General features: G+C 40.2%; 1 protein-coding gene across 6 annotated transcripts in view; it reads right to left on the bottom strand.

Annotated features, from left to right (window-relative positions):
• Fchsd2 (FCH and double SH3 domains 2) overlaps window positions 1-25,086 on the bottom strand; it is a 321,476-nt gene that overhangs the window by 13,246 nt on the left and 283,144 nt on the right. For 5 of the 6 annotated variants that reach the window (XM_063262815.1, XM_063262816.1, XM_008759721.4 and 2 more), the window contains 2 exons: window positions 14,053-14,214; window positions 3,685-3,819 (listed from right to left, as the gene is read on the bottom strand). In XM_063262815.1, the coding sequence (XP_063118885.1) occupies window positions 3,685-3,819; window positions 14,053-14,214 (297 nt within the window). Of the gene's footprint in view, window positions 1-3,684; window positions 3,820-12,285; window positions 12,419-14,052; window positions 14,215-25,086 lie in introns of those variants that run through there. The other variant, XR_005506100.2, reaches the window with a different exon arrangement.

The following is a 25,086-nucleotide window of genomic DNA, read 5'->3' as shown; positions in this document are numbered from 1 at the left end:
ATACAAACAAACAAAACCACTAGTAAATACATTAGCAAAAGCACCTTTGAAATGAAGTCACTTTCCTAAGTACATGGCAAGACTTAGTAACAATACAACCAGGCTTGAGTGTGTATGAAGGCAGGGGAGGGGAAGAGGAAGGGGGCAGAGAACCTTTATTATTATTTTTACTTATTTTTTTATCTTTTGGTGTTTTTGACACAGGGTTTCTCTGTGTATATACATGGTTGTTCTGTAACTTGCTCTGTAGACCTGAGTTCACGCTGGCCTTGAACTCACAGAGATCTGGTCGCCTCTGCCTCCTGAGTGCTGGGATTAAAGGTGTGCACCACTGCCATGAGGCTCAGGGCACCTTTAAACATACTGTTGTCCTGTGACAGACTATGGAGGTTCACATCTAGCTCCGCAGCAGTGGGCCAATAGAAGCAAGCACTCGAGTGGTGGTGTAAGATCTACAGGGAGTGGGTGGGCCCTGTGGGCCTCTGAAAGCCTTGAGCCAACATACTCTTTCCTGTTCTCTGAACACACAGTGCTCTTCCTTGCCTCTGTTTCCTCCCTTTGTCCTCTGTCTGCCAGCTCTCCTCTGTCTTTCAGATGAGTAGGTCTGATAGCTTTGAGTGTTAAGTTCAGCTTCAGTCTATTTCTATGGACAATAACCATAGGGTGTTGTTGAGGGACTGGAAAGATGACTCAGCTGTTAGAGCACTGGTTGCTCTTGAGAGAACATGGGTTTAATTCCCAGGGAAGCTTCCAACTGTCTGTAGTTCCAGCTCCAGGAGTTCTGACACTTTCACACAGCTACACATATAGGCAAAAAGTCAATGCACATTCAAAAAAGTTTAGAAAAATCTTTAAAAAAGAGAGAGAGAAAGATATTTTTGATCTATGGTTTGAACTTCTCATCCTACGTTACTCAAAAGTAGAATATAGGGTCCATTAAGGGCCTTTTTGGTCAATGCCACAATCCTATCAAGAACAAAACAATAAAAAAAACAAAACAAAACCACAAACAACAACAAAACCCACTGCTGGTAAATAGAGGTGTTCACATAAAGTTTGTTAAATGAAAGGGACATTTGATAATCTTTTCCTTATAGGGTTACAGAAGAGGTTAGGAATGGGCAAATCAACAGCGGCTCTTAGTACTACTTGTGATTTGCGGCACAGCTCATGTTTTCCCATAACAGTCATCATGAGAAGCCTCTTGCTTCTTCCCTTTTACTTCCCTAAGACTTCTGTATCTCTCTGATACAGACTTCCATGCCTGGCACTCCAGCTAGTAATTCATTCCTGTGGGTTTCCTTTTAGAATGACTTAAAGCAGGGCTATGTTTCTCACTTCTGTCATCCCAACTATAGACAGCAAATAGTTATTAAGTGCCTATTAAATATACAGTCTTAAACCCTGTCCTTCAAGTCTGAATACCCAGTAAGCCAGACATCCATTCCACTTATCTTTACATTTCTGCATTTTGCTTTCCGGGTTTAAAAAGTCATGCTTATTCATTGTAGAAATTGAAGAATGTGCACAGAGATTGTGGAGACACTATACAATTTGGTATTCTTTCTTTGTATTTACATTAATAACAAGTTTTGTTTGTTTTGTTTTCTCTGAGGTCGGTTCTTACTATGTAGCTCTGGTTGGCCTGGAACTCACAAAGATCTGCCTGTTTTAAGCATTAAAGATGTAAACCAACATATACTATCCTTTTAAAAAATTGTAGGTGAGTTTTGTCTACATGTATATCTGTGTGTTTTTGGTAATCAGGTCTCTTTTTCTATCATGTGCTTGATTCTGGGAATCAAGCACTAGCCCCAGAGATGGGGATTTGAGCCCAGAGTCTTGCTTGCTAGTGAAGTACTCTACTACTGAGCTAAATTTCTGATCCCTAAAGAGTTTTAGTCTGGTTTTCAGTAGGGAAATGACTGGGTTTATCAGCAGAAGAGACGGGGAAGAATGTGAGCTGTCTGAAATCAGGTGGAGGCTTAGGGCTCTATACTTAAGTATCACAAAGTTTGTTTCTGGAACTTTCAAGTAAATATAACAATAAGAAGTAACATCAGGAAATACTTTGAGCTTTATACTTTAAAAGACCTTTCCAAATGTCTCAAAAGATGCTTAAATTTTCAGATTATTTTTCTTTTCTTTTCTTTTTTTTTTTTTTTTTCAGAGCTGGGGATCGAACCCAGGGCCTTGCGCTTGCTAGGCAAGCGCTCTACCGCTGAGCTAAATCCCCAACCCCAGATTATTTTTAAAACAAGTTACATTAATAAAAGCCCTAACCCTTTAGAAAACATGATATATTACAAATTTAAATTTAACAAGTAGATGTCAAACTCAAATTCCCTGGAATGACTGCTGTTGAGTGTAGATGGGGCCAGCTTTCAGCACACAAGGGTGAGGTGGGTTATCAGTGTACAGCATTAACGTTTCTCTCTATACCATCCCCTATCATCTTTGGCACCATCCTCTACCATGGTGCCTTATTACACAGGACTCATTTGTTCATGCCTCCCTTGCGTCATTCATTTTCTGTGCCCAGGCATCGTCACAGGTGCTTAGAGTGATGTGTTATGGTGTATATCTGCCACTTAAAAGAAACCTTACCACAGAACTGACTCCAGGGATTTAGCATCATTTGCTTTGTTTATGTGGCCTGAAGAGCAGTGTAAAGCAGACAGAGCAGACCCTCAGTGAGTAGTGGCTCTATATTAGGCTGTGGAAGTCCCCTCCATGATGTTTGCAAGACACTGAAATCACTTAATACTGCGTTCTTCAGAACATATCACTGTTCAGCAATGCATGGTCAGCATATGTGACAGAAGACAATGGGTCAGAGTACACTTTTAGGAGTGACCTTAAGAGGTACCTTTTTCTTTTTTTAAAAAAGAAAGATTTAAAAAAAAATACAATTTATTTTAGTTTAATTATTTGTGTGGGTGTAAACGGCCCTGAGAGGCTAGAAGTCAGGAGTTGGAGTTACAAGTGGTTGTGAACTGCCGTATGTGGATGCTGGGAACTGAACTTGTGTCCTTTTTAAGGGCAAAAAGAGCTTCTAGCTGCTGAGCCATCTCTCCTGCAAGGGAGGTGCTTTTTAAGCTGAGCTCCAAGGGAGAGAAATAGGCAGCTGAGACTTGAGGAAATAAAGAGTTCTAGGCAGAAGGCGTTACCAGTACGAAGATGTTCAGGGGGCAGGAGTTGGGTGCTCCTAGAGTTTGAACTGCAGCCACTGCCTATTGTACTGATTTTTTCCTACAATTGCTCTTTATAAGACATTTTCCCTCTGGCCTTAATCTTGAGGGGCTTCCTAATAGAGGGTCTATGCCAAGCTGGCGTACGAACTGAAAGTTTATGAGATACAGGTTCTATGCTCAGTGCTTTGCTATGGAAGTGTTACTTAGTCTTCACAGTAAATACAGTTCCTATGATACAGGAAAACTAACAAAGAGACTCCCTAAAAAACGGGTTAACAGAGACCCAGTGTATGGTTGGGTAGCTCAGAGCAGCAAAGACAGGGTTTTAAGCAGAAAAGTCTGATGCAGAGACTAAATATTTTACCACCATGTCCTGTTGCTATCAACAGATGGCAGCTCTGTGCGAGCCAGCATAGTGTAAGCAGATGCAGTTCCATGAGTTCTCAGAGTTGTCATATCACTATCAGTGGATATAGGGGGAGATACAAACCTTATAGGAATAAACAACTTTGCAGGTGAGTGGATAATTTCTTAAGGTGCCAGAAGGGCTGGAGCTGCTGTCATCAAAAACATCCATGTTGTCTTCAAACTCTTCTCCTTCTTCTCTTTCAGCATCTGCATTAAGCTAGGAAAAATTAGAAGCCATTGGCTATTTTGCTTATTTCATAAAAATGGTAGAAAACAAACAAAAACTGAAATTGAGTTGTTTCAAATATTAGCTTAACCTCACATATTATAAAAGAGTAGAGAATTTTAAAAATCGAAAGTAAAATGCTGTGTCAGGTGTAGTACACACGCCTTTAATCCCTGCACGCAGGAGCTAGAGGCAGGCAAATCTTTGTGGATTGGTGGCCAGATGATCTGCAGAGTTTCATACCACTTGGGGGCTGCGTAGTGAGACTGTGTCTTTTAAAAAGAAGGAAAACATCAGTCTGGGAGGCTGGTGGTTTTGCAAAAGCACTTGCTGTGCCAACCTTGATGACCTGAGTCATCGCATGGGGGAAGGAAAGAGACAACTCCCACGGATTGTCTTCTTTGTCTTCTGACTTCCACATGCACACCATGGTGTACACACACACACACACATACACACACACACACACACACACAGTAAAACACTTCAGTGATGCACACTTATAATTCAAGCATTTTGGAAGTGGGGGTTAAAATTCAAGGCTGGCTTTAGCTGGGTAGTAGATTCTGGACTAAGTGGCTCTATCACAAATAAGTCTTCTCAAATATACAAGAAGTAATTTATCGTTATCCTTTAACTTTTTGCTGTTAAATGCTGGCAAAAAAGCCTTCTTAACATTTTTAAATGCTAACATGAGGAAATATCAATGGTTGCTAGAAACACTTTACACATTTTTAGAAAATATACTGCCCAACATATAGCTTAAATTATGACCAACAGCAGATTTAAATATGATAAAGTGCTCTGTTACTGAATATTACCAGAACCACAGTGAAGGAGCTACAGTGCAGCTCCTTTGACAAGAGCACTTGCCTAATGTGCATTCAGACCTGGGTTCCATCCTTTACCCCCCCAAACCCAGGTGTGCTGGTGGTGCATGCTTGCAATTTCAGCACTCAGAAATTCAAGGTCATCTTTGGCCACATAGCGAGTCTGAAGCCAGCATGAGCTACAAGAGACCCTTACAATGAAGCCACAGATGATAGATCATGTCTGTAATACCAGCACTCAGGAGGCTGGGACAGGAGGACTGCTTTAAGTGTGATTTCAGTCTAGGCTACAGGGTGACACCTGTTAGCACATGCCTATAATCTCAGCACTTTGAAGACAAAGGCAGGAGGAGTATTCTTGGCTATATAGTAAGTTCAGGCCAATCTGGGCTACATGAACCCCTATATCAGTCAATCAATCAATCATTCAAAAAAAAAACACAGCCACCAAAAGAAACATAAGACAACAATGAACAACCCACTAAAGCCCACCCCAATGAGATACTACTCCGTATTTGTTAGTGTCTATTATTAAGGAAAAAAGAGCATGTATTGCTACATTCTTATACACTTTACACTGTATACAACCTTATATACTTGTAGTGGGAATGTAAATGGCACATCTGCTGTGAAAAACGGGATAATGTTTCTTTAATAAATTAAACATAGAAGTATTTAAAATTTTCCTTGGTATATATCTAAAAGAAATGAAAGCAAAGACTAGAACAGATGTTTGTAAACTACTGTTCACAGTAGCAATATTACAACAGCTAAAGTTCCACTGGTAGAAGAAAAGGTACATGAAACAGTACTCACAGATAATGGAATATTACTCAGCCTTAAAAAAGAAGGAATGCTGGCTGACACATGCTACTACATGGATGTACTTTAAAGACATTATACTAAGTAAAGTAAGCCATTACAAAAAGATAAACACCAACTCCATTTCTAAGAAGTATGAAGACTAGCCAAAGTCTTAGTAGTATAGCATTTGTTGGGACTAAAAGTGGCTCATGGGAGTTATTGTTTACTAGGTACAGAGTTTTACAGTTTTCATTTGGTTGTTTATTTGATACAAAGTATCACTGTTATCCCAGACTGACCTGAAATATATGTATCTCAGGCTGGTCTCAACTTAGAACTCTTTGCTTCTTCCTTCTGAACAATCAGATTACCCATAAGGTCACCATGGCCAGTGAAATTTTTCTTTTTTTTTTAAAGATGTATTTTATTTTTAGCTCTGTGTGTGTGTGTGTGTGTGTGTGTGTGTGTGTGTGTGTGTGTGTGTGCCAGCATACATGTACACACATGCATGCGTATGCCAGAGGCATTAAGATACTAGCCACCCGTTGTGGTGCTGGGAAATGGGTCCTCTGCAAGAGCAGGACAAACATCTTTAACCACTGAGCCATCTCTCTGGTCCCTTTAACATATTTTATATATTCAGAAGACCTTTCTTTCATACTCTAGGGAAAGTTAGAGACATTTTACTATATTACACAAAACACTCAGACATTGATAAAAATGGGGTAGAACAAATTTCCAAAAATACATATGGAATGTTAACATGTGCTGTGCTTTGGTACTGGGAATCAGTCCAGAGCACTTTCTCTTGCCAGCATGGACTGATACTAACATCCATTTACCTCCTGTTTTTAGTTCATGTTTGATTCTCACGGAAAGGACTAGAAGGCTTTAGTGACAACAGGGGTGACTGTCAGATGCTTTGCATGGCTCTAGCAGCTTTTGAAAGCACGGTATCTTAGACTAATCTCTTCCTTTTCCTTCTTTATTGTTCTCATGGTTTCTTGACACAGCATTTCTAAAATCCCACTCTTCCTTACTCTCTTATCTTAAGGACTGCACTCTCAATCCTTCTTTCTCCAATCAAAACAATTCTTCTTAGCCATACTTCATTTTTCCTTTCTTAAATGTTGTAAAAGCTTTCTCTTCCTGCAAGGGCAGTAAGAGGAACCCTGTGGGAGTTTTTGTAGCAGCGTCTTTCTGCTACTTGACAGTTCAGCTCTGGGGTGCTCTCAGACAGGATGCAGTGCCTGACAGGTTGGATGTGAATACTGCTGTATGTGATCCTGGGCAAGTCATCTGGCTCCTAAACTTCAGTGACTTCAACTGTTATGAAGACAACTATTTTTCTAATGAAGACAGGTACTTTTTCACAGGGCTATCATAAGGTTAAAGACGGTAATGCATTTTAAACCCTGAATACTCACTTGGCAAATGGGAGGTACTTAGTATGTCATTAACTTTTGCTGGTTTTATGAGGCACAGAGAATCAGATGAAGAATTTGCCAACACTCAACACAGAGGAAAGCAGCTACTTGCAGAAATTTGATTAGCAGAACCTTTGAACTCTGCTTGGACAGAGAAGTGACTGCAGAGCACAGGACCTTACTCCAAGCATGGTCTGAGTAGACAATATATAAACTTCTGTTCAAAGCAAGATGGTACATTAGGGACCAGATTTGAATTTCATGCCAGAAACAATTTTAAAAAATTGGTTGTGGGCTTGTGAAGTGGCTGCATGGGTAAAGGTACTTGCCACCTCCTGCAAGTTGTCCTGCAGTAAGAATACGGAAGACACAGACACTTGACTTTCAAGTTTGCTTCTATTTGATCAACATGGCAGGCCCTACCCCCAATAAATAAAACATAATGACATTAAAAATATGGTCAAAATATATGAAAGTTTTCAAGACACAGGGCACCAAGTGATGAAGACAGCCGCCTGGGGAATGGGAACAATTTGCTCAACTTACTCTCAGAAAAAGCTTCCAGGCTAAGAACAGTTGTGGGGCTGGGGATTTAGCTCAGTGGTAGAGCGCTTACCTAGGAAGCGCAAGGCCCTGGGTTCGGTCCCCAGCTCCGAAAAAAAAAGAACAAAAAAAAAAAAAAAAAAAAGAACAGTTGTGTGTGCCATCTCAATACAGTGGAACAGGGAGTTCACGGGGGCCAATGTGGCAGTAACAAGGAGTCAGAACGAGATCCTGAGAAATTTGCAGAGGCCTCAAGTCTTCAGCTGAGTAGTTTATGTGTATGAACAGAGTAGCTGAAGCTAGAAACAGAACCACCTAGATTTCTAGAAGGCACACAGGTTTGGGAAAGGACTCATTTTCCCTAAAGCATGGTGTGTCAGGTGCGGCTCACAGAGCAGTGAGAATATGGAAGACACAGGCCATGCATTTGTAGAACACAACACTCAAGAGCAGTAAAATGTACACTCTTGATATATCACACACTGGGTCACAAAAGAAGTCTCAGTAAATTCCAAAGAACTGAAGTATGTTACTGATCTACAGCATAACTGAATTAGAAATCTAAAGTAGAAATATATCTGGAAAGCCTCCCCGAAGTTTCAAAAATTCAACAGCGGAAAGCCAGTCAGAAAGCATCTTGAACTGAATGGTAACACATTAGGAAAACCGCAAAGAACATAAAGGGGTAGATAGCAGGGATGTTTACCAAACGCCTCCATAAGAAAGGGGAAACGTCTAAAATCACTATCCCCAGCTTCTACCTGAAAAAAAAAATCATAGAAGAGCCAATTAAATACAAATTAGATGGGAGAAATAAAATAATTAAAATCTAAGCAGAAATTAATAAATCAGGAAGAAACAGGAAAAAAAGCCAATGAAACCAAAAGGTTGCTGACTGTGAAAACCATCTATTTAATGAACCTCCATCACAGCAGAATGATGGGGGTAGGTGGGGGTAGAGAAGAGGAGACAAAGCCATACAGGAATAAGTGGTAACTGACATCACTAAAAGTGCTCTAGATACTCAAAGAATAACTAAGAATGTTATAAAAAAACTTTATGCCAATAACATTGGTAAGTTGGATAGAACAGACGATTTTTTTTTTTTAAACAAGAAACCGCAAATCAAATTACCAAAAGTCTATTTAAAGGAGAACAGCCTCGGTGGCAGTTATCTGCAAACCCAGCAGAGGAAGGAAGAACAGTCAAGGTCAGCCTGGTTTATATAGTGAGATCTAGGCCAGTAAGGGCTAAAAATGGAGATCCTGTCTCGGAAAGTCAGCCTTTTCCCAGCACTTTTTACACTTTTAATTTTGAGACAGGGTTTCAATAAATTGCCCAGGCTGGCCTTGAGCTCACTGGCTACTCCAGATCTTGTGATTTTCCTGCCTCAGCCCTGCAGGTAGCTAAATTACAGACCTGGGTCCCCAGGATTAGTTTCTTAAAACATTAACTATACACCCACTATACAGCAAATGTTGGTAGTACTTACCCTACCCAAATTCAAGACTTACAAAATGACAGTGACAGTCCAGAACAATCCAAATGCCCATCCATGTAAGACAGCAAACACCCGCTGCTATACAACAGTAGTTCAGCAGTGAAAATAAACACACTGTCAGCACACAACACATGTGATCCTCAAAATCATCATGGAGTTCCACACAAAAGAGTTGATATGATTCTCTTATCTAAATTTCAGAGAACACACTAACCTAAAGCACAGAAATTAGACCAGGGGTTAACTGAGGAACAAAACGTGGACATGACTATGAAAAGAAGGAGGAAAGTTTGGAAGAGTATAAATACGTTTGTTACCGGAACTGCAATGCTTTCACTGGTGTCCACATATGTCAAAACATATCAGAATGTGAATGTCTTCAACTGTTAATAAAGCTGCTGACATAGCAAAAGCTTGGGAATTTGAATGTCAACTGCCCACAAGTACACAAAGATTTAAGACAAACCACTCATGGGACTGGGAAGAAAACATCCAATGGTGATTAAAAAAGCACTACACAATAAGTAAAATGATTAGAAGACAGAGAAGCCCACAGAGCAAGGGCATGTGGTCTGAGGGCTGCAGAGGCAGACACCTCTGGGTTCAGATGTCATCTCACCTTACTCACAAGCTGTAAGGAGATACTTAGGCCTCCAAGTCCCATCAACTCATCTGTAGTAAATACACCCAGAGTAACTATGCTTACTAACCAATTCTTCTCACACAGATAATGTACAAATGTGCCTGACATAACACTGGAGGCCTGCTCTTTCCTTTTAGTGACAATTTAAAATCAGCTGATAAAGCTAGAGGAAAATGCTCATCTGGACGGTGAGAGGAGTGCTCCTTGACTTGTTTTATGAGTAAGAAGCTGTCACAGGCACTTCAGTAATGTCACTATTTTCATTATCTTTGAGGCAGGGTCTAGTGTAGCTCAGGTTAGTCCCAAACTTACTATGTAGCTGAGAATGACCTAGAACTTCTGACTCTCTTCCCTATTATTTTTAATGAGTATTTGGGATTATAGGGGTATGCAACCACATTTGGTCTAGGTGATACTGGGGACTGAACCCAGGAGTTCATGCATATTAGCAAAGGCTCCAACAACCCAGCTGCATCTCCAGCACACTTTTAAAAGTTAGAAACTAACATTTGTATCCATGTAAGTCAAAGTGGATAAAACATTAAGTTTAGCTAGGTGGCTGTGGAGCACACTTTTAATCCCAGACGCTGAAGGATCTTTTTGAGTTTGAGGCCAGTCTTGTCTACAAAGCTATTTCCAGGATAGCTAAGACTATATAAAGAAACCTGGTGGGATTGCAAAGTGGTACAAGCAAGTGCTCTACCACTGAGCTAAATCCCCAACCCCTCTAGGCAGTTTTAAAACCCCAAGTTTCAGATCTGTGGTTGGTTGAATGCATGTATGTAAAATCGAGGATTATAAAATCAATTGTGTGTATTTCAGCCTCATGTTGCCTGGCCAGCTAGCTGTCAGTCTGAAGTGGTACAGCATTCTCTGAATCATTTCAATGTTATTTAAGACAAAGGTTAAATAAATACTATTTCCTTTAGCAGAATAACTGGTAAATCTTCCATGAAATATAATCTCTAAGTTGAAAGAGGGAATATACAGACTGGCTGGCTGTTCATAGTGGCCTTATCTGTGATAGGGCCCAGAAGCTGGAAATGATACAGATGCCCCACAATGGAAGAATGGACAAAGAAAATGTGGTTTATTTACATAACAGAATACTATTCAACTATTAAGAACTAGGACATCCTGAGTTTTGCAGGCAAATGGGTAGAACTAGAAAATATCATCCTGAGTGAGGTAACTCAGACCCAAAAGATATGAATGGTATGTACTCACTAATAAGTGGATATTAGCCAAAAAAGTACAGAATACCTAGGATACAGTCCACAGAACTCAAGAAGGTTAACAAGCTGAAGGGCCCAAGTGAGGATCCTTCAATCCCGTTTGGGAGGGAGAAGAAAGCAATCATGAGGGAGGGACGGAAGGAAGGAGGGACCTGGGTGGGTGACAGGAGGGAAAGGCGAAAAGGGGAAGATAATCAGGTATTGGGGGCAGGGGGTGCTAGATTGTACCAGAGACCTGGAAGGTGAGAGACATGTAGGACTCAAAGGGAGGGACCTTAGATGAAATGCCCAACAGTGGGGAGAGGGAACTCACAGAGTCCACCTCCAGTAGAAAGACTGGGCATCTAGTGGAGGGATGGTGTTGCCATCCCACATCCAAAAATTCTGACCCAGAATGGTTCCTGTCTAAAAGAACTGCAGGGACAAAAATGGAAAAGAGACTGAGGGAAAGGAGGTCCTGTGACTGGCCCAACTTGGGATCCATCTCAAGAGGAGGCTTCAAGGACTGACACTATTACTGATGCTGTGGTGTGATTACGGACAGGAGCCTAGCATGACTGCCCTCTGAGAGCCCAACAAACAGCTGATCCAGACAGATGCAGATACCCAATCAATGGACTGAAGTCAGGGACCTCTGTGGTTGAATTAGGGAAAGGCTGGAAGTTGAGGAGGAGGGCGACCCCATAAGAAGACCAGCAGTCTCACCTAACTTGGACTCCCAACATGTCTCAGACACTGAGCCACCAGCTAGGCAGCATACACTAGCAGGTACGAGTTTCCCCCTTCCCAGAAACATATACAGCAGAGGACTGCCTGGTCTGGCCTCTGTGAGGGGAGATGCACCTAACTCTTGAGAGACTTGAGACTTCAGGGAGTGGGGAGGCTTGTTAGGGTGGGGTGGGGTGAAGACATCCTTTTGGAGACAGGAGTGGGAGGAGGAATGGGATGAAGAACTGTCGGAGGGAAAAAGATGGAAAAGTACTACTTCCCAGAGGCTGATACTTCCTGATGAGCTGACATCTAGAAGCCCCTAAGCACATCTCATTTACCTTCTTCCTTCAGACTCAGAAGCATAGCTTTTATTTAGCTCTTATTTAAGTCCATCAAGAGCTAACGTCAAACAGCATTTCTTTATGGGCAAACTCTTCCTGAGCTGGTACTGAGATTTTCTGATAGTATGTCACAGAACCAAAGATTCTGTGGAGATCTTAAGATCTTAAGGAAATCTTAAGAGTTGGTTAACCTAAGATTTCCTAAGAAATCCATAGAGGGGTGACTTTTTGCAAAGTATGTTGATGAATTTGATGTAAAGGACTCGGAGTTTGCCACACAGGGACCTAGTCACATGCTGTCATATACCCTAAGATCTATAAAGGTCTGCCAGTTCTCCCAGCAGCTAAGCACTGAAGAAAGACCAAAACCCATCCACCTTTGATATGTTTAGGAATGAAGCAAAAATTGAGGTTATACATGCCTGCTCAATGAAATTCACCCTCGAAAGGTGCTAGCTCAAGCTGTCATTCTGACGGGTTGGAAGCAGGATGCTACAGAGTACAAAGAAGCTTGTGCCTGGAACTTGCTGTGGCCATGAACTGGAGCAGAACAACCTGAGGTAGATGGGAATGTAAAGATTTGACCGGACAATGTTCCATGACATGGAGCAACTCTGTTCCTATGACAACAGGACAAGCTCTCCATCCCCAAAGTCAAGGGTATGATGTGCATGACTTCCAACCCCACAAGCCAGACTGCATTTAATAATGAAATAACTTTCTTCTCTCTCTCTTTTTCTGAGAAAGGGTTTCTACCTGTAGTCCTGGCTGTCCTAGAACTACTTCTATACATCAGCTTGGCTTCCTACTCACAGAGATCCAACTGCCTCTGCCACTTGAGTGCTGAGATTAAAGGTGTAGGCCACCACCACCCAGCTAAAAATAAACTTCCAATAGATTGCTTTTCCTTATAATGTATACCTACACACAATCTCTTTAAATGTATCGATGCATTCCCACTAGAAAACTAGAGTGCTATGTTCTAAATGTGCTTAAACTTCCAGGATGCCAGCCAATTTATGTAACAAGGATTCCTAACATCTGCAGGGCCCAACCGAACATTAGAAGCAGCAGGAACAACCTTAGCTCTTTGTTTACTATTATCACGTCCTTCCATTCATCCACTCAGTTCTTCCTGCAACAAACACTAAGTATCTACTGTGTACCAAGGCACCGAAGACATGGCCATTATATTCCACAGAGGAAGAAGATAAAACAAAAGAAAACAAAGAGAGAAAAAGAAGAAAACGAAGAGAAACAAACATTGGTAAATCTCATTAAGAAACAAGCAGGATGAACCCTGGACTTGAAGGAAGAAAACAAGTTGTGTGCTGGTTATTACCTGTCAAAGCCTCCCTGCATGGGGTTTTTGTTCTGCCCTGGAACTGAATTCATCTTTATACCAAGCCTGTGAATTTTATGTGCATGTGTGTATACATGTGTGTTCATGTATGTGTGGAGGCCAGGTGAGCCTTGGCTGTTATTCCCTAGGCACCATCTACCTTGTTTTTTGAGACAGGCCCATCTGGCTTGCTACCTGGCTGGCTAGCGAGTCTAGGGTCTCCCGTCTCTACTTTTCCAGCACGGAAGGAATTACAGGCACGCATCCCCAAGTCTGGCTATGATGATCAGGTTCTGCAACTTGAACTCAGGTCTGCTTGCAGGATAAGCACTTGAAGACCAAGATATTTCTCCAGCTCAGACCCTACATTTGAAAGGATAGTTTTCAACTTTCTTTTTTTTTTTTTGGAGCTGGGGACCAAACCCAGGGCCGTGCGCTTGCTAGGTAAGCGCTCTACCACTGAGCTAAATCCCCAACCCCAGTTTTCAACATTCTAAATGTTCATTTCACTAGAGAAGATCTCTGAGAATTACAGAAATACTAGTTTTTCTTTTCTATTACTTTCAGCTAAAATGCATATTTACCTTATAAACGGAATAATACGTTTGGGGGACAGACACTGATAAGACCAATTAGTGGCAAAGTATTCTTTACTGTATTAAAAAACAAAATAAGACACTAACACACTTGTTTTCTCCCTCCTCTTCTCTTTCCTGTATTAAGTAGTTTAAATGAAATGACACACTGAAGGTAATAACCTTCCACTAGTCTTATTTTAAAGTTTTATCTCACAGCAAACAACAGTGAAGGTCAGTAAGCCAATGAAATCCAAGAAAAGAAACTGTACCGAGTGTAGAGTGCCGTTGCTGGTCACGGCCGGAGGGCGGGCCCACCGCTCATTTTCCAGTTCCTCCATCACCTGGTTCATGGCACTCTTTAACCACGTATCTACAGAAACCCCAATCTGCTTCAGTAGGTCTAGCCGAGCCTCAGCTTTCAATTTAATGATCTAAGAAAACAGCAAACAAACAAAGTTGGATCTCAAGGCAATTTTCCCTCACACTGATTAAATTATTTCTAACCTATTAACAATCTTGATATTTATCAATTGTTATATATTAATTTTTCATCTATAGAAGAGAGAACATGAACACAAGCATATAAGGCAAATGGTGTACTTATATCTTATTGATTCGGGGTTGCTGGAGATTGGATTCAGGTCCTATGCATGTGACACGCTATCCCCCAGATGTACCTGCTGAACCTTGTATTGCATCAAGACCACAGTACTGATGACACATAAAACAAAACTCGACTAAGAATTGATGAGAATACCACAAAACCTTCCTTTTGCTGTTAAGAATGTGGTTTAGAACATGTTGAGGTCCAGCATCTTCAGGAGCCTTCTAAGCTAACCCTGGGATTTTGCTTTTCCTTCATAAGCTACTGTTAATGGTCTGTGAACCTGTTATCCTCTTGTTTTAAAATGCTATGACTCTGGATTAGGACTGTTTTATTCTTAAAACAAAATACTTATTAATTTAGTATAAATATGTGTTTGAGTATATGTATGTGCACCACATGACTGGAGCATGAAGAAGAAACAAAAGGGTATTCAATCCCTTGGAACTAGGTACACATAGTTTTGGGACAACATGTAGGTGCTGGGATTGAACCTGGATCCTCTACAAGAGAAGTTAAGCACAACTGAACAATCTGCCTAGCTCCAACTGAATTCTGAGTAATAATCTGGAATATGATAGTTTTGACACTTTGAAATAGTCTTTTCTGTCTTTCTATAGCCCCTGTGCTACTACATGACTACACACTCCAACAAACCATAGGTTCTCATGCATGGCTGACGCCAGTCACTGATGGGCAATGCTTCATGCAGTGTGAGGCCGGTCAGTGCAAACATCCTTTCTATGGTTCTTCTAATGATTTTCTTTTCTTGGGCAGCTATTCACACCTTTCCTTCTGTTTATGAGACAGTCTGTACAGATCCAGTAATAATGAGGGAGGCATTAAACACCAAGCTGCTCAGGTATTTACTTTTTTGACACAACTGAGCCTCCTTAGCACTGAGCTATTCTCTTAACATGTGTTTAGGAATCTTTGACTGAATTCCTACATAAAAGCACTTCTACTGCTCTTCCAAGGAGAAATTTTTACTTTGAACTTTAGGTGAAATTAATCTTGAAAGACTGTCATTCAATGGCATGGACGTAAAGTATTTTTTTTTAATAATAATGCTATTAACATTTCTTTTTAACAATATCCACACTTTCCTGCATAGCCTTTAAGAACTTTGTTTTTGACTTGGCTGCCACAAGTGATTGTTAATTAAGTCCTTTTGATTTTAAATTAAATCATGATGAAGCTGCCAGAAAAACTTGAAATTGAGAATAGAGTTGCTCTTCACTAAATTCAAGACACACAGTAACTGCCTCTTTTGTGGACTCTGTTCCTAAACCATAGGCAAGTATCCATAAAATGACAGAAGCACAACCACAACCATACATTTGGGTACTCACATCAGTACACACACACACACACACACACACACACACACACACACACACACAGCATTCATGGGAATCATACATATAAGTCAAGAAATATTCAGTATATTTTATTTCCTCAACATTAAGTTGTCTAGTTTGCATTAAGATTTATTTATTTATTGATCGATACAGGGTCTCATATAGTTCAATCTGGCCACAAACTTGAACTTCTTATCCTTTTGCTTTTCCAAAGTACTAGGCTTACAGACACATCTTATTGTGTTAAATGTATACAGCATAAAAATTTCCATGATGACCATTTTTCTATTCTTGAGATTATAATACAATTAAAACATTTCCCCCCAAATTTCTTCTAATTCCTCCCACAGATCCCTTGTCCTCTTTGACAGCCATGGTGTCTTTCTTCATTAACTATTGTTACATGTATATATGTATATACATATACTCTTTTAAAAATGCAGTCTAATGGGCATTAAATATATTAACATTGTTGTGCAACAATTACACCGGCTACCTCCAGATTTCTTTCATCATACACAACTAAAACTAGGGGCTAGAGAGATGGCTCAATAGTCAAGAACACTCTTCCAGAGGTCTAGAGTTCAATTCCTAGTAACCACATAGTAGCTTACAACCTTCTGTAATGGGAACTAATGCCCTCTTCTAGTATACATATATACATGTTGACAAAACACACCCATATAAAAATGAATCATTAAAAATATTTTTGAAACCCCAAAATTCAATACACTAAATAACAGCTTCTCATTCTCCTCCCTTGTCTTTATAATTATTATCTGACTTTCTATCTCTTTGCTTTTAACTATTCTAGGTATACCCACACAGTATTTGCCTGCGACTGTCACCCTCTGATTACTGTTTGGAATATGTTCTTCCATCTATTTATTTATTTATTTATTTATTTATTTATTTATTTATTTATTTATTTATTTATTTATTTTTGGTTCTTTTTTTCGGACTGGGGACCGAACCCAGGGCCTTGCGCTTCCTAGGTAAGCGCTCTACCACTGAGCTAAATCCCCAGCCCCCCATCTATTTATTTTTAATCTATTGTCGTCTTTGGATTTAAAATGTTTCTAAGAGCATATGGTTGAGTCATTTTTAAAAGATTTTATTTATTTTTTATTTTGTGTGTATGAACGTTTTGCCTGCATGCATGTGTGTGTACCACATGTGTGCCTACTGTTTCCAGAGGTCAGGAGGGCACTGGATTTCCTGGATCTGGAGTTACAGAGAGTTGTAAGCTACCCAATCCAAGTTCTTTACAAGAGTAGCAAGTGCTCCTAACTCTAGACCCTATATAATTTTTAAAAACCCATTCTGCTGAATTGTCCTTTGGTTAAAGAATTTAATACACTTACATTTAAAGTCACTAATATACTACTTCTTCCAGCCTGCTATTTGTTTTGTATATGCTGATAGCTTTTATTCTTCCCTTCCTGACACAGTTTTCTTTTGATTTTAGTTTTTTTTAAAGCTTTATCTATTATAATAATGTATGTGTGTGTGTCTTTATAAGTTCATGTGCACCGCAGGCATGCCGGAGTTCCCAAGAAGCCAGAAGAGAGCATCAGATTCCCTAAAACCAGAGTTACAGGTGATTTTGAGCCACTATGTAGGAGAGGTGGGAGCCAAATCTAGTCCCCTGCAAGAAAGGTAAGCACTCTTAGCTGCTGAGCCATCTCTCCAGCCCAAAGCTGGTTTTAATTTTTGTAGTGAGATGTTTTGATTCCTTTCTCATTTTCTTTACAAGTATGTGTATACATATATATTTCAGGTATATGTTTATAGGAAATTATATTTACTATCTTAAGCTATAACACTCAATTATTAATTTGTAATTATATAGGTTAGAGGATTAATGTTTATGTGTGCACATGTGCATGTGGGTGACAAATGGCATTTCAAAAAATTCAAATACTTAGAAACTAGGGTAAGCCAGGCTTAGTAGCACATGTCTTTAATCCCAGCACCCAGGAGGCAGAGGCAGGTGGATCTCTGAGTTTGAGGCCAGCCTGATCTACAGAGCAGGTACCAGGACAGCTAGGGCTACAGAGAGAAAACTTGTCTTGAAAAATCCATCTAAACAAACAGAAAACCCCAAACAACCAAAAAACAAACAAACAAACAAACAAACAAAAACAGTGTAAAAATACTATTACTCATGTTTTACTTAAACAACTGTCTCATTCAAAATTGTTTTTTTTTTTTTTTTCAAGATAGGTTTTCTCTATGTAGCCATGGTTGCCTCAAACTCAGAGAGATCTGCCTGCCTCTGCCTCCTGAGTGCTGGGATTAAAGGTGTGCATCACCAAGTCTGGCTCATCCTAATTTTTAATTAGAGACTGAGGAGTACCACAGCTAATAAAAATATTCTTGTGAGAATTGTAGAAATCATAGCAATGTAAAAACGGTTTATTGTGAAATTCTTTTTCTAAGAATCTGGTACACAGGAAGCACTCATTAAATTGCCTAATTAATCAATATGACTTTGCCTCAACTTAACGAGCCAAGAATTAATCAATGACTACAGAATCCTTGGTCTCTGTATTTACATTTTCAATTTCTTCCCACTGAAAAAGTTTCTTTCATCTATTACAGCATACTACAACAGTGCTTACTCTAACTAGCAATAAAAATGAATGGAGCCATAAGAGACTAGACAGAGCAGATTAATAAACAAGGGAGGGAAGGAACCATTTATGTTGGCAGGAAATATGAAGAAAGTACAAGGGTACAATAAAATTTTAACCAGTGTTTTTCCTTTTGATGAAGTATTTATAATAAAACAAACAGCAACAATAATGCTAATAATAATATGAGCTAGAAAAAAGGAGGAACAGAGAAATGATTACTGTCAGTTTCTCTGAAGAGCTCAGTGATTTAGTCTATCTAAAAATTCCAATAGGACAATCCTGCAACTGCCGCCCTAATAAAATATGCCTCCCATCTGCCAACTAATTTTAGCCTGGCTATTTTTGATTATCCAATAAGCAGAAACTAAGTGAGAGCTCATTTGAAGACAATTTTACCGATATTTAAAATTAAGATAATAGATATGATACTATGGTTCTATATTTTTAGTAAGAAAATTATCTTTGAGAAAAAAGACTTAACTGCTTATGTCAGGAACGGTAAGACATTGTGTTGTGTATGGAGACAAAGTTTGGAGCAGAGACTGAAGGAACGGCCATTCAGAGCCTGCCCCACCTGGGGATCCAGCCCATATTGCTGAACAATATTGCTGAAGCCAAGAAGTGCATGCTGACAGGAACCTGATATAGTTGTCTCCTGAGAGGCTCTGCCAGAGCATGACAAATACAGGGGTGGATGCTCGCAGCCAACCATTGAACTGAGAATGGGTCCCCATTGGAGGAGTTAGAGAAAGGATTAAAGGATCTGAAGGGGTTTGCAACCCCATAGAAAGAACAACAATACCAATCAACCAGAGCTCTCAGGGACTAAACTACCACCCAAAGAGTACACAGGGACAGATCCATGGCTCAAGCCGCATATGTAGCAGAGGATGGGCCTTGTTGGGCATCAATGGAAGGAGAAGTCCTTGGTTCTGCCAAGGCTTGATGCCCCAGTGTAGGGGATCAAGGCAGAGAAGTGGGAAGGGGTGGGTGGTTGGGTGGAGTAACACCCTCATAGAAGAAAGGAGTGAGGGATGGGACAAGGGGATTTATGGACATGAAACTGGGAAAGGGGAGAACATTTGAAATGTAAATAAAAATATCCAATAAAAATTTTTAGTTAAAAAAAAAAGACATTGTGTTGTGGAAATCCCTCTTAATGTTTTAGTTTTAAGTTAACCAATAGTGAGTTTGGCATACTAATAGGAACAATAGGTCATTTTCTCTAAATAGAGACTGCGTGACCTTTTATTGTTACACTAAGGGTGAAGAGGAACAGTCTGGAGGAGTTAAGGTACTAGAGGCCAGGGGACCATGGGGGAGTCTGGAAATGAAAATATAAAGACATACCTTCAGAAACATTTTGAGATTTGTCTCATAGTCATTCTAGTTTTATTAATGTTTCATTCACAGTGTAAAAGCAACAAGTACAACTCTTGTTCACTGTAAGCCACTGTTTACACTGTTTACTGCTCTGCGACTGCCTGCCAACAGTATTTGGCCAGCACCTTAACGTAGAGAGGTTCTAGACCCTGGGTCTAGAGAGGAAAGGGCTATTCGTTGGACACTTTGCTGTCCTTGATACGGAGGTTTGAGGTCAGACTGTAACAGGTAAAATGTGGAGGTGGTTACAGAGACAAATGACAAGTCTTCTCTGACTCAGATCACCTCCATGGGACTATGCTCAAAACATGTTTACATTCTCTGTGCTTGCTAAACCCCTGAGGCACTTTCTTAAGACTTTTAAAGGGGTATTTGAAAGTCACCAGTTTAGATGAACAGTCAACTAGTACAAGAATTCCTTATTTGAACGCCCTAATAGATGTTGGCCCAGAATCTGTGTGTGACATTATGTATGTTTCTGTGCATGTGTTATATGGGTGCATACATGTGGAGGTCAGACATCAATGTTGGGTATCTTTCTTAATTTATCTCTATACTATTATATTTTTATTATTCTTTTTAAATAATAATTATTTATTTTTCGTACATGAGTACATCAAAGGTATCTTCAGATATACCAGAAGAGTGCATCGGATCCTATTACGGATGGTTGTAAGGCACCATGTAGTTTTTGGGAATTGAACTCAGGACCTCTGAAGAGCAGTCAGTGCTCTAACTGCTGAGCCATCTCTCCAGCCCTATTCATATTATTCTTTTTATTTTTTATTTTTTCCGGAGCTGAGAACCGAACCCAGGGCCTTGCGCTTCTCAGGCAAGTGCCCTACCACTGAGCTAAATCCCCAACCCCCATATTATTCTTACTACTACTATTTCTCCTCCTCCTTTTCTTCTTTGAGGCAAGGTCTCACTCTGTAGCCCCAGCTGGTCTAGATCCTGAGATCTAGACCAGCTGGCCTTGAACTCAAAGAAATCTACTTCTTTCTGCTTCCTGAATGCTGGGTTTAAAAGGCAAGCATAACCATACACATAACACATTATTATTACCACTTTTTTTTTTTTTTTTTTTTTTTTTAAGAAAAGGCCCTTTCACTGAACCTAGCTCACTGATTTGGTCAGAATGACCAGCCAGTGAGCTCTACGGATCTGTTTGTCTCTACCTCCCCAGAGATGGTAATTACATGGGGACTTGGGACTGAGCTCAGGTCCTCTTGCTTGCATGGTAAACACTTTAGTTATTGAGCCATCTCTCCAGTCCTCACTCAGAATATTTTCTCTAATTACAATGCTACATTATATTCCCTATGGTCTATATAGCTATTAAAAAGAAAACATTTCCTAATCTCAAACTCAAGTCTTCCAATTTTTGGTTCAAATTCTGCCAGCTGGGTCTGCATGGTTTAGAGCATCCACTGGAGACCTTGAGCAGCACCTCCAGAGGAGAGCGCTGTTACAATCAGGGCAAGCTAAGACAAGGACATGAGGACAAGCTGGATAAAATAGTCCACGACTCCAAGTGGGGCTTTATTGTGCTACAGGATGGTGGTCATTTAAACACTCATTTTTGACTAAGACATACATCTGTGCTACCTCCTCCACTGTGACACCTTATGTACTACTTACCGACTACAACTCAGTCTGAGCTCCCCCTCTGCCCTGATAGCCCCTCCTTCAGAGTTCCTCTGGCTCTGTGTTTTTTGATGTTCCATACCCCTGGCTTTATGCCTTTCAAACAAGAACACAATGTTGGTTTGTTGTTGTTTAAGTCTTTCTTCATTACTCTTCAATATGTGTGCACAGGCCCTCAGTGACCTGGCTCCACACGATTAGTGGTTTATCTCCTTTCTATAATCACATTTTCTTCTGGTATCTTTACACCATCGTAGCCAGCTGCTAAAGTCCCATGCACACTACTACATCATTCCTTCTCATTTCAACTTCCCTCTTCTAGGGGAGAGAGTATTCGTTATGGGCATCCTTTTTGTGGAAAAGGTTTCATACTTATACAACCCTAAAAAGGTCCTAAGACTCCAAAAAAGATCAAAACCCATAATTACATGGTCTTTTTTTTTTTTTCTTAACCAAATCTTCGCTTATTCTCCTGGATCTAGGGACTCATCCCATACAAAGATATTCTTACCATTTGAACATGCCTGTTATCAATTTCTCTACCATTAATTTGATTGACTTATTTTTTTTTTAATTAACTTGAGTATTTCTTATATACATTTCGAGTGTTATTCCCTTTCCTGGTTTCCGGGCAAACATCCCCCTCCCACCTCCCCTTCCTTATGGGTGTTCCCCTCCCCACCCTCCCCCCATTGCCGCCCTCCCCCCAACAGTCTAGTTCACTGGGGGTTCAGTCTTAGCAGGACCCAGGGCTTCCCCTTCCACTGGTGCTCTTACTAGGATATTCATTGCTACCTATGGGGTCAGAGTCCAGGGTCAGTCCATGTATAGTCTTTAGGTAGTGGCTTAGTCCCTGGAAGCTCTGTTTGCTTGGCATTGTTGTACATATGGGGTCTCGAGCCCTTCAAGCTCTTCCAGTTCTTTCTCTGATTCCTTCAACGGGGGTCCTATTCTCAGTTCAGTGGTTTGCTGCTGGCATTCGCCTCTGTATTTGCTGTATTCTGGCTGTGTCTCTCAGGAGCGATCTACATCCGGCTCCTGTCGGTCTGCACTTCTTTGCTTCATCCATCTTGTCTATATGGGTGGCTGTATATGTATGGGCCACATGTGGGGCAGGCTCTGAATGGGTGTTACTTCAGTCTCTGTTTTAATCTTTGCCTCTCTATTCCCTGCCAAGGGTATTCTTGTTCCCCTTTTAAAGAAGGAGTGAAGCATTCACATTTTGATCATCCTTCTTGAGTTTCATTTGTTCTAGGCATCTAGGGTAATTCAAGCATTTGGGCTAATAGCCACTTATCAATGAGTGCATACCATGTGTGTTTTTCTGTGATTGGGTTAGCTCACTCAGGATGATATTTTCCAGTTCCAACCATTTGCCTACGAATTTCATAAAGTCATTGTTTTTGATAACTGAGTAATATTCCATTGTGTAGATGTACCACATTTTCTGTATCCATTCCTCTGTTGAAGGGCATCTGGGTTCTTCCCAGCTTCTGGCTATTATAAATAAGGCTGCGATGAACATAGTGGAGCACGTGTCTTTTTTATATGTTGGGGTATCTTTTGGGTATATGCCCAAGAGAGGTATAGCTGGATCCTCAGGCAGTTCAATGTCCAATTTTCTGAGGAACCTCCAGACTGATTTCCAGAATGGTTGTACCAGTCTGCAACCCCACCAACAATGGAGGAGTGTTCCTCTTTCTCCGCATCCTCGCCAGCATTTGCTGTCACCTGAGTTTTTGATCTTAGCCATTCTCACTGGCGTGAGGTGAAATCTCAGGGTTGTTTTGATTTGCATTTCCCTTATGACTAAAGATGTTGAACATTTCTTTAGGTGTTTCTCAGCCATTCGGCATTCCTCAGCTGTGAATTGTTTGTTTAGCTCTGAACCCCATTTTTTAATAGGGTTACTTGTCTCCCTGCGGTCTAACTTCTTGAATTCTTTGTATATTTTGGATATAAGGCCTCTATCTGTTGTAGGATTGGTAAAGATCTTTTCCCAATCTGTTGGTTGCCGTTTTGTCCTAACCACAGTGTCCTTTGCCTTACAGAAGCTTTGCAGTTTTATGAGATCCCATTTGTTGATTCTTGATCTTAGAACATAAGCCATTGGTGTTTTGTTCAGGAAATTTTTTCCAGTGCCCATGTGTTCCAGATGCTTCCCTAGTTTTTCTTCTATTCGTTTGAGTGTGTCTGGTTTGACGTGGAGGTCCTTGATCCACTTGGACTTAAGCTTTGTACAGGGTGATAAGCATGGATCGATCTGCATTCTTCTACATGTTGACCTCCAGTTGAACCAGCACCATTTGCTGAAAATGTTATCTTTTTTCCATTGGATGGTTTTGGCTCCTTTGTCAAAAATCAAGTGACCATAGGTGTGTGGGTTCATTTCTCGGTCTTCAATTCTGTTCCATTGGTCTATCTGTCTGTCTCTGTACCAATACCATGCAGTTTTTATCACTATTGCTCTGTAATACTGCTTGAGTTCAGGGATAGTGATTCCCCCTGAAGTCCTTTTATTGTTGAGGATAGTTTTAGCTATCCTGGGTTTTTTGTTATTCCAGATGAATTTGCAAATTGTTCTGTCTAACTCTTTGCAGAATTGGATTGGTATTTTGATGGGGATTGCATTGAATCTGTAGATCGCTTTTGGTAAAATGGCCATTTTTACTATATTAATCCTGCCAATCCATGACCATGGGAGATCTTTCCATCCTCTGAGGTCTTCTTCAATTTCTTTCTTCAGTGTCTTGAAGTTCTTATTGTACAAATCTTTTACTTGCTTGGTTAAAGTCACACCGAGGTACTTTATATTATTTGGGTCTATTATGAAGGGTGTCGTTTCCCTAATTTCTTTCTCGGCTAGTTTCTCTTTTGTGTAGAGGAAGGCTACTGATTTATTTGAGTCAATTTTATACCCAGCCACTTTGCTGAAGTTGTTTATCAGCTTTAGTAGTTCTCTGGTGGAACTTTTGGAATCACTTAAATATACTATCAATCATCTGCAAATAGTGATATTTTGACTTCTTCTTTTCCGATCTGTATCCCCTTGACCTCCTTTTGTTGTCTGATTGCTCTGGCTAGAACTTCAAGAACTATATTGAATAAGTAGGGAGAGAGTGGGCAGCCTTGTCTAGTCCCTGATTTTAGTGGGATTGCTTCAAGTTTCTCTCCATTTAGTTTAATGTTAGCAACTGGTTTACTGTATATGGCTTTTACTATGTTTAGGTATGGGCCTTGAATTCCTATTCTTTCCAGGACTTTTATCATGAAGGGGTGTTGAATTTTGTCAAATGCTTTCTCAGCATCTAATGAAATGATCATGTGGTTTTGTTCTTTCAGTTTGTTTATATAATGGATCACGTTGATGGTTTTCCGTATATTAAACCATCCCTGCATGCCTGGGATGAAGCCTACTTGATCATGGTGGATGATTGTTTTGATGTGCTCTTGAATTCAGTTTGCCAGAATTTTATTGAGTATTTTTGCGTCGATATTCATAAGGGAAATTGGTCTGAAGTTCTCTTTCTTTGTTGTGTCTTTGTGTGGTTTAGGTATAAGAGTAATTGTGGCTTCGTAGAAGGAATTCGGTAGGGCTCCATCTGTTTCAATTTTGTGGAATAGTTTGGATAATATTGGTATGAGGTCTTCTCTGAAGGTCTGATAGAA

Source organism: Rattus norvegicus, chromosome 1, assembly GCF_036323735.1.
Source record: "Rattus norvegicus strain BN/NHsdMcwi chromosome 1, GRCr8, whole genome shotgun sequence".
Taxonomy (NCBI): Eukaryota; Metazoa; Chordata; class Mammalia; order Rodentia; family Muridae; genus Rattus; species Rattus norvegicus.
This window is presented reverse-complemented; position numbering and strand designations above follow the sequence as displayed.